This window comes from Synchiropus splendidus, chromosome 10 (assembly GCF_027744825.2).
Source record: "Synchiropus splendidus isolate RoL2022-P1 chromosome 10, RoL_Sspl_1.0, whole genome shotgun sequence".
NCBI lineage: Eukaryota > Metazoa > Chordata > Actinopteri > Syngnathiformes > Callionymidae > Synchiropus > Synchiropus splendidus.
The window spans coordinates 15,399,302-15,409,363 of NC_071343.1; the positions used below are offsets into that span (position 1 = coordinate 15,399,302).

The 10,062-nt window shown below is 41.3% G+C and overlaps 1 protein-coding gene across 2 annotated transcripts; it reads right to left on the reverse strand.

Moving 5' to 3' along the window:
- Nucleotides 1–687: 687 nt before the first annotated feature.
- LOC128765767 (sorting nexin-4-like) lies at nt 688–9,395 on the reverse strand. Of its 2 annotated transcripts, XM_053876816.1 has the most exons (15): nt 9,241–9,395; nt 8,952–9,112; nt 8,331–8,455; nt 5,320–5,461; nt 5,097–5,246; nt 4,824–4,871; nt 4,698–4,753; nt 4,554–4,626; nt 4,230–4,291; nt 3,832–3,897; nt 3,681–3,770; nt 3,480–3,579; nt 2,782–2,927; nt 2,351–2,465; nt 688–1,442 (listed from the first exon to the last, which is right to left on the reverse strand). In XM_053876816.1, exons 1-15 carry the CDS (start codon nt 9,269–9,271, stop codon nt 1,395–1,397), a joined length of 1,413 nt encoding a protein of 470 aa, XP_053732791.1. In that variant the 5' UTR covers nt 9,272–9,395; the 3' UTR covers nt 688–1,394. The 2 variants fall into 2 exon arrangements, with proteins under 2 accessions (XP_053732791.1, XP_053732790.1); XM_053876815.1 differs by having other exon boundaries at nt 689–1,442; nt 8,952–9,370.
- Between the last annotated feature and the right edge of the window lie 667 nt (nt 9,396–10,062).

Genomic DNA, 10,062 nt, shown 5'->3' on the forward strand with positions numbered 1-10,062 from the left:
GCAGGAGGCTACGGTCCATCCAGACCAGAACCTCCCGTCACAGGAACAGCTTCTTCCCCTCGGCCGTCAGACTGTTGAATTTGCGATCAGCCTCTGTTGGTTGTGGGTTATTTTATTTTATTTTAGTCAGAGGTCACTTCATCCATTCTTTCAGTCGAGGTTGGGTTGTGAGGTCAGAAGCTTGCTGCATTCCCATCGTGTAACAAGTGAGTCTACTGGTGGACACCTTAGCGGCACCACCCGGTCAAGGTCAAGTCTGACTGTTTCAAAGTGTCAAAACTCGATTATAACTGTATTTAACGCTGATGTAAGCAATGCTGAATAAGCAATGTTTCTGAAAACTTCATTACTGATTTTGAATATTCACCTGTTTGGTCAGGGTCTTCACCAAAGGACCATAGAGTCTGGGGTAACAAAGACGACAGATGGATAACCAACCAGTGTGTGGTAACCCAGAGAGGTCACCGAGCCCGATGCACATGTGGACCCAAACATTCCTCCTTCATATCCATTGGTTTACATTCAGTGGAGATCAACAACAAACACAAGCAGCTGCATCCATGTCACACAGTTTTGACAATCTGCAGGAAGTGACTGTTGCCATGGCGCTGAACACATCCATTTACCATTTAGTGCTAATTTTAGGTCTTTTAAGACCCAACTGAAAAGAAAAAAAAAAAAAATCAGCATGACACAATCTGAAAATGTTTATTAGTGCTGTGACAATCACGTAATCTCCCGTTCAGCAATAGTAATAAAATCATACAGACATGGATGGAATTTAAGTGACGCTCCTTTGGCACTTTTGCTTTCTTTAGTGTGACAGACAAGAAAGGCATTAAATTACAACAGACATTTAAATTAGTAATAATTCGATGATTATTTTACATCAGTTCATTAGTTTTCCGGTGAACCGAAAACTAAGATTAAGGCAACCAGTCTTGGACTCCATGTGTGAAAGTGTTTTTTTTTTGCTTTGGTGGCTACAAAAGCTGTTTTTTTTTGGCAAAAGCTCATAAAGTAAAAAAATTGCCACACAGAAAGAGCCCCACATGAAGCAGAAGTGTGTGACCCCGCTAAAAGAAAAGCACATACCACAGTCTGTTATTCGAGGTTGGGCCACCCCGCAATAAGTCAAACGGTCCACTTCCTGAAATGTGCAATTTCCTGTGACGAAATATAAAGTAGCACCCAGGCCTACATTCCAGACGTTCGGGGCGAGATAAGAATATTAGTCCGTGTTTTATGACCTGCTGTAGTGTCTCGCATTCTGTGGTGTTAGAGTGATTTAAAAGAAGGAAGATCCCCGGATTGGACTCAGAGGAAGTCTGAAAGATGGATGTCCAAGAGTTCTGCTAACAAAGAGCTGGGCAGTGGTCAAGAGCAGCGCTGAGTCACATCTTGTTGAAACACTCTTTGGCATTGGACCACACCTGAATTCCCTGAAACACAAGATCAAATAGCTGGAAGTATTAGCAGACAAGAAGCCACGACCTTTACCCCTTATTCACGTAGATATAAAGGACTCTGTGAAGAGGCCGCAAGAGAATCTGGGACTCTTGGGTCGGGCGTGGTCCATGTTTTAATTCAAGTCATCATTGACTCCAGAACGTAAACACATTTGAACAAGCCTCATCGGTACCATGAAGTTGGACAAAGTAGGCTGCAACAATGAAACACATCGATCACTACTCCCAGAGACACTAAATGATAAAAAATTCCACTGCCCTCTAGTGGCAGGAGGCCATCAAAACATGATATGAATGAGTAAAGGTAGGTCCCTTGTGACTTGACGACACATGATACTCCGTGTTTTCTAGCCACCAAAGCCTCTTAAGAGAGCAGGTCGAAAGTCTACATGGCAGATTAGAGAAATGAGCTACTCTTTCACTTCAGTTCTGCTCTCAGCTAGGTCAACATGCCGCGACTTGTCACTGCAGTTTGACACGACAAATGTCGCACGAAATACTGAAGCTGCCACCCTGTCTATGACTCGCCTCTGCCATGCTGCAGTGCAACACTTTGTGTCTCTCCTTTGTTTTCATACAAAAGCCTTTCCAGATCCAGTACTGTTGAAAAACACTGACCACAGGTGAATAGGGGCATTATTTCTTACGCTAAATGTGAGTGTCAAAAGTGCATGGTTTAATTCTAAATTAATATGCGACTTTTCATATCAATATATTGAAATAATCTTGAAGGAATTTGATGACCAGCGTGAGCTGAGAACAGCTGCAGTTGAAATGAAAAACCATTCATTTAAATGGAATACAGCCGTGTTTGTTTAGAACAAATGCAAATCCATAGAATGTTCACACAAACAGAGGAAGATAAACAAAAACAGACGTACCTTCTTGCACATGCTGATCTGCATTATGGCGTAACTGATAAGTGCTTCGCGTAAATCTCCGTCCTTCTGCTCCTTGAAACGCTCAACGTCCTCCCAGGCTGTTTGCACAAACTCTCTGGGGAAAGAAACAACAACATCAACATAGCTTCATACAGAGAGGATGCGCCATATGGACAGGTGGACAAGCGGCACTCCCTCTGTAAAATTTGATGCAGCAAAAAAAAGAAAAAAAATAGAATTTAAAAGAATAGAATTTAGCTCACAGGAGAAGCTACATCTATTGCAATCGTACACTTGAGTGCAGAAAGCACTACTGCAGTTGGAGTATGAGGCGATTGCTTTCACCATGACTCACTTTACTGCAAAAAAATGGCTTGTGATGAAGAGGAATTTGGGTTTAGGATATAAGACGTTATAGAGTGGTTTCTTACTGGCACTCCCTGTTCTTCTGTTTGACCACTTCCTCTCCTTCCTGGATACTCTGCTCCAGAGCAGCCAACCTGATCTCCCTCTGCTCCGGAGTTTCCTGGCCAAACAACTTGCTGGTCATCCCCTTCAGGGAGAAGACGCGCATCGTCTGCGCATCGACACACACAAGAGCTTCACGTTAAAACATGGCACGCAGTTAAAAGATTTAACAGCACCTTCGAGACATACCAGAGTCTAGTAACTTCTGCAGGTTTCGCTGTGCAGTGTTAACTAGCTATTACAAATGATAAAAACTGAACACATTCTTACTGTGCAGTCTTTTGTGAGGCACATACTGAGGTGAGGCGTCATTTCAAGACATTCCAAGAATAGTTTGGTTGATGTGACATTCAACATTCGATTTTCTTAGTCAGAAATATTGTGTGTTTCATAACAAAGACGAGGGGACGCAATGAGTTAGCAAATAGAATAGACGCGATAACGCAGTAGTGTTTGTCTGAGCCAGCAGAGGGAGACAAAGACAGGATATTGAATGTGTCAAAGAGAGCCATCTGTACATAAAGCGCTTTTCGCAGTAGCCCTTTGAGGGTCAGACCTTTGTGCCATGTAAGGTGAACAATTGATTCATGACTTCAGCCAGTTGACACACACAGAATATGAATAAAATGTGCATATATGAACGTGAAATTGAATGACTTACCCCAGTGACCAGCTCCTCTTTCTGCTGCTTCTTGTAGGAGAGGTCTTGAGCAGCCAGTTCCAGCTCATACTGAATCAGTTCATGTTTCCTGCACACCGACCTTCACAGAAGATGCAGAAGAGTTCAGTTTCAAATCTGCCTCACTGCCGTTTTCACTAGGTTCCACAGGTGTTTTTTCAGCGAATGCCTTGTGATAGAGACCTGACAGCTTCAGTGTAGAACAGGTATTCTTTTAGCTGGTCAGCGTAGTGCTCTTCTTCCTCCAAGATGTCATCTATAGATGCTGCGTACCTGGGAATGACAGCCAGGGTTAAAATAAAGGTCTTTGGACGGTGAAATGCGAGTTACTCACGTGTCCATGTGGTGACCAGCGCTCTGCAGTCCGTCGCCCATCTCCTTCTCTATTGCGCTCCACTCACTAAAATCACAATTCATGTATTCACTGCTACAGTGCAAGGCAAAATATGCCAAAAATATAAAGGACAAAGATATTTTTAAAATGGATGTAGACCAGTGAATATTTTAATGGAGGCTGCATTTATATATTGTTTTTTAATTATCATTTTACACTCTCCATTTCTGTATGAATTAAAAATATGTATCGCTGCCATTTCATTTTTGATTTTATTTTTAAAAAGCAGTAATGTTTAATGGATAATTTAAGCGGTTAAACCACATAAATGCCGACATATGTTTTATATATTTGAAAAAACACTGCTATTGAAGGTGGAGTGAGTACAAATGCCAAACCTGAAAACTCTGCCGTAGTTTCCATGCACCTTGTAAACTCCATATAATCTGTCTGCCACTCTCTGGAAGAAAAATGTTTTTTGCATTTTTGAGATGGAAAAAATGAAATAAGACAGGAGTGATCCTCATGTTATCATAAATTCATTCATTCATTTGCCTGAGAACTATACCAAACTGGTCCACTAACCATCTTGCATTCTTACGATTGTCCGATGGAGGGAGCCAAAGTAAGACAAATGCAATGTTCACAGCTCGCAGATGAGAATTTCAACACAGGAATTACAATTACATTGACAATATTCACAGGAAAAAAAGCTTCCTCACCGCTCGCACTCTGAGTAACTGTGAAATTACGCTGTTCAGTTCATCGCTGTACTGTTTCATTGCTGTAAATCGCCTTAAGAGCAGAAAGACACGTCATGTAAACAGACAGACGTACATTAACAAACCAAAGCATCGGTCACATACTTGTCGGGGTTCTTGACTCTGAACATGGCGCTCAATGATTTCAGCCTGGGGTCCACCTGGTGCAACACAAAGTAAAACTAAACCACTGCAAGTGGTATCTGGAGACGTCGCTGACGCAGTCAGTACCTTATCTTGAAAGGCTGTTTCCAAAACTGCATCCTTCCAGCTCTTCTCCTGAAGGGCACAATGAGGGAAATGGTTTTCATCTTATGCTTGTGTTTAAACGACAATAGAGAAGAGTATTGTTGCCATAGCAACATTATTGTATATTTGCATCACTTCAGTACAAACTTAAGGTAAATACCTTCACTTGCATAGTGAGCGCTTAAGCTACGGCATATAACAGTGTTTGCATTCCACTGCTCATGTGTGATTCAAAACAGTTATTCAGACACTGACCTTTGTGAGAAAATGGTAAAATATCTTGTCTTTGGAGAGGACAGGGTGAGACATGACACGCAAAAGAAAGTTTTCCAAACCCACTCTCCTCCGCTCCACAAAGTCTGGGTCAAGGTTGTCTGCTGAGAGTTTGTGCCACACAAACTCTGCCTACGACAGACACAACAGTATGAACAGATAAAGCTCAATGAGAGTCTTCCCCCTCCAAGTGTGTGAAACCTACTCTTTTTTCTGGCAGAGGAGGAATGACGATGTAGGGATAGGTGGCCAGGAGGTACGTTCTCAGCAACTCAAACTCACTGTAGCGTCTCCAGAGAGAGTCAGGGGCTGCAGGTGTGACCCCGTCGGGGACGGTTTCAGCTGGCCTTCGAAGAAATAATACAATAGCTGAAACACTGTTTTAGTTTTGTTATCAGACTAATAAACCTGAGTCTGGATAGAAGAGGTTCAGAGTCTCTGTGAATGGAAGCACTTTCCACCTTGTACAGCAGGACTGCATAATCCTGTGATTTGCTTTTGTTCATAGATTGTGAAACTTCCACAAATTCACAAGAAGAAGCCACTAAGTATGTGCTCATAAAAATAGTAGTGTGTTGAGTCAATCAGATCAGAGTTCAAATCATGAGTTACAGTTGCGACTGTTGTGCCGTGAGTGTGACTCTGTAGTTATTTGTGATATTTCTCTACTGTTGCACAAGAAGACACAGTCTGCTAAACTAGTAAGACACACCACAGAATGAATAAAGTAGGGTTGCACCGATCGCCTTCTTTTTTCTTTTGTTTTCCTAAACTTAATCACACACAAAATTATCTTTTTTTCTGATTAATTACACAAACCTATTAAATAGCAATAATACTGAACAACACAATATAGATTAGACTGGACAAGACCAGACTAGACGGCCTTTATTCCTCCCACAATGACGAAATTTGTGATCTTACAGCAACATAACATCTAAGACAAACATTGAACAATAAAGACATAGACAAAGCAACAATATAATCAACACTATAGAAACAAATAAAACACTGAAGAAATAGAAAACAAAAAAAAACTTTTAAAGCTAACAAACCAAAAAGGCACACTGCTTAATATAAAGTAAATAACATGGATTCCCTTTTCAATGAACAATGAACACATCAAACCCACAATGTGCACTTCACTTTTCTCTTGTGAAATACCAGATTGTTGTCTTAGAACCTGACAGCTGCTCCTCTTTTCATCGACTACATATCCAGGGAATGAATATATGGGGTCCAGAACTCGGCTGCTGGTCCATAACAGTAAACTCCATTAGCGTCATAAGACTCTTGGTAGAGCTCGAATTTGACGCAGTGATTTGAAGCCAGAAGTCCTGTTCAGGGTTGGGAGTGGTGCTGTCCCAGAAGTCGAGAGGCAGGAATACACCCTGGACAGGTTGCCAGTCTACAGCACCAGTCTATGGCAAGGGCAACGCAAGGCACACACAGCATGTACCTGAAGAAAACCCACTGCACATGGGGAGAACATGGAAACTCCATGCAGAAAGGACCCACAACCTTCTTGCTGCAAGACGAGAGTGCTAACCACAAGGCAGATGTTTTAATGCTGCAAACTGACATTTTGTTTCTGCAGTCATTTTTCTTGACAGGACGTATTGCCAAGCCACTGCCATCGAGGCTGGCTGGCTCTAATGTCTGCAGCCGCAGGTCTACTCTGCATGCAGGAGGGTCAGCAGCAGCATCACAAGCTGCCTGATTTTCCAGAGAAATGCCTGAACATTTCTCATCGTGTATAAATATACAAATATTTGTGATATGATCCTGATGACATCATAAATGCCCATATTGGCTCGGATAAATCGGCTGGCCTATCGATCCGTGCAGCTCTAGTTGTATCATAATAGGTAATAATAAGTGATTGAGTTTTCTTCTACATTGCAAATTCCAAACACTGTTAGTGCAATCATCCTATCTTACTCAGAGAGATGAAGATACACACAGATACCAGTAACCTAGGTGCCATGTCATTGCTCGACACAACTACTTATGTTGTCAATTCCAAAACAGAAATTCAATAATTAACACATAAAAGTTTGAATATCCATTTATTTTCAACACAGTGTTTCACCGAGGCACCAGCACAGCGGGAGACCCAGCAGGTGTTGGTATGAACCAAGGCAGACAACCGTGTCAGAAAACAAAACCACTCAATCTAACAAAACAAACACTGGTCCAGAGACAACTAATGTTATTATCAAAAGTTTCCTGTATTGGAAATAAGTTATAAAATACCATAGTCCACCAAACTCTCCACAACCACCACACGCTGGTGTCGGCTGTCAAACACCACAGAGCTGGAGAGCAGGCCGTGCTGTCGTGGTCTCGTCATATTCGTGTATGCAAGTCCAATGCAGTGTGTGCGTTTATTGAATTTATTGTGAGGGGCAAAATTCTCATCACGGGAATTGTTTTTGGTGTTTACGCCCATTCCTAGTGACTAGTTGACTATCAAAATAGTCTTGTGTGGCCACCCTAGCATATTAGAACCACATGTTTTACGGACATTGTTTGATGCAGGTAACTGTATTAAAATAACACTTTCCATAAACCTCTCCTAGTGAACTTGAATATGCAGTTGGGGTAAAAAAAGACCTGAATGCAAATAATACTGCTGTGTCACCAGACTTACTCTGACAGCATGAATGTGCTGACATGAATGTTTTTTTGTTTTTTTGTTTTTTTTGGTCACACTGGGCCTGAAAAAAAGGCACCAGGGGAAACACCCGATGTTCAAACAAATTCTTAACTATCAAGAGAACAATCGCCAGGCAGAAGTGATGTCTACACCATTCAGGTTGTTCTGCACATATTAGCCAGGTAAACAGAATAGTCAGAAATAAATATACAGTATGTACACAGATATTAACGGTCAGTAGAATTAATCATATGATCCAGTACTGTAGGTGGACAACTGCAGGTTAACCTTCATAGCAGGGTCTCAAAGACAGACAAAACTGTGCCCTTAACTCTCACAACCGAAACACGATACTTGAGTTTCCAGGGAAAATATGTAAGTGTAACAGAAGAACTGTGGTGCAGTTATTTATCCCTGTTTGTTTTTTGGCATCATCAATCCCATGATTCTTTGCATGAACACAAGTTAAACACCTAGTGGCAAACAACCCCGCCAGCTATTGAGACAGAAGCAAGGCATCCGTGAAATATCAATGAAGGCAAAGGCGTGTAACTTACCGTGTCTCTATGAGGTAGACTGTGTAGGTTTCCTGCATGTTTACAGTGTTCTTTCCTGTCCGCTTCTCCGCTTCAGCCACATTGATCTCCAGCGTTCTCATCTCCGACGTTTCCTTCTCCACCATCTACACAACATAATGATGAGAGAGTTATTTCTTTAAGTCAATGAGACACATCCTCATCTGTGCAAAAACATGTTGGAATCATGTATGAAGCCAACATTAAAGTACAATAACTGTACGCTACACATATGCTCCATGAAAATCCAAAGTCATTGAACCCATTAGATTTGAGAAGTACGTGACAGAAGGGAATGTAAACAGAACTTTTACTGGGCTAGCCACTACGAGCTAACAGGCTAACATCAAAAGTAAAGTTAAGAAGGCAACTACGAATAAATTCACGCCAACGTGAAACGCTGGAATATCACAAATTGCAGAGGCACGTAGATGTGAAACTTATTTGATGTCGTCACGCCTTATAAAGTCAACATTTGACTGAGAGATGAGTCGGAGCTAGCGTGCACTAGCTTCGGGCCTGTTTGAAAAGTTTTCCAGCGGCAGAGTTTCATTGGGAAGTGAAGAAGTGTTCAGGAGGGTGGATAAGAATAAAAAACCCTACCGTGTTGATGACGTTGTTCTCAGATTCCGTCGACGTGATGTCGGTGTTGCCGATCACAGCGACTTCTTCGTGACTCCCAGAGTCTGCCATCATCATCTGACTGCTGCTGTGGTCAGCTGAACTGCTGCACACACGCGCATGCGCAAACAGAACCGACATTGCTGGAAAATTGGAAAATAATCGCCTCAAAACCATAGTTCTATCAATTAAAATTAAAATTAAAATTAAGTCAATTTATTCAAATACATTTATAAAATCGATACATCACTGATATGGTCCATTCTCCCACCGTTCTCTTCTTCATGGAGTTCAGTCTTCATACAGGAAAAAGTCTAAACATATTGCGTTTATAAACAATTTCCATGTGTACACAGATAGTCGACAGAGCTTCCTTTCAGCACCGACATATTCCAATAAAGCTGCAGATTCAAGCCCTAAAGAGATTATGAAAGCAGCTACATTGTATGTTGAATCAAGAAGAATTTGCCTCAGTGGCCTCTATGGGAGGGAGTCATAACAGCTCCTTGTCCAGTGTCAAACATTCTCTGAGAACTAACAGTTGTGACACATTGGACCAGAAGATAGATACACGCGACAGTGGAATGCCTTGACCTTTGGTTGGAATGTTGAGAATTGTCTCTGGTGTCATTTTTGAATCAGCGTTAGTGAAACTCCTAGGTGAAGGTTCTGACGACTGAGTGAATAATACTTTCTCAGCACTTGAAAGAGAAGAAAAGAACAGGTAAAAGACATTTTCTCAAATGTGTACAGTCTGCAGTCCTGACACAAACACCGCGGGACACCTCAAAGCCCCATCCCATATCCATTGTCTAGAATAGATCCTGTCCTAACATTAACATAATTAAATAAACATCCAGAAATAATAAAACTATTCTTGAGTGTAATGATTTGTACGCCACACTGGCAAACTTACGGAAAAGCATGAACAAAAAGAAAGGTCTTTGTTTCATGTTTAAAAATATCAACACAATCACCAACATATTTCAGCTAAAAAAAATACAAGCTTTACAAACAATTTTAAGAAGATCATAATAAATCAATCAATTCTTAAACACATAGTAACTGAACTCAGACACTTATTTGTAGTGAT

What these genes read in the sequence shown, in the direction of transcription:
- LOC128765767 (XM_053876815.1), bottom strand. Translation starts at nt 9,146, where the DNA reads ATGGTTTTGAGGCGATTATTTTCCAATTTTCCAGCAATGTCGGTTCTG. An exon ending in GCTGGTCACCACATGGACAC is followed by an intron (nt 3,771 to 3,831) that starts GTGAGTAACTCG and finishes TGTCATTCCCAG; the next exon opens with GTACGCAGCATCTATAGATG. An exon ending in AGATCAGCATGTGCAAGAAG is followed by an intron (nt 1,443 to 2,350) that starts GTACGTCTGTTT and finishes CTTGTGTTTCAG; the next exon opens with GGAATTCAGGTGTGGTCCAA.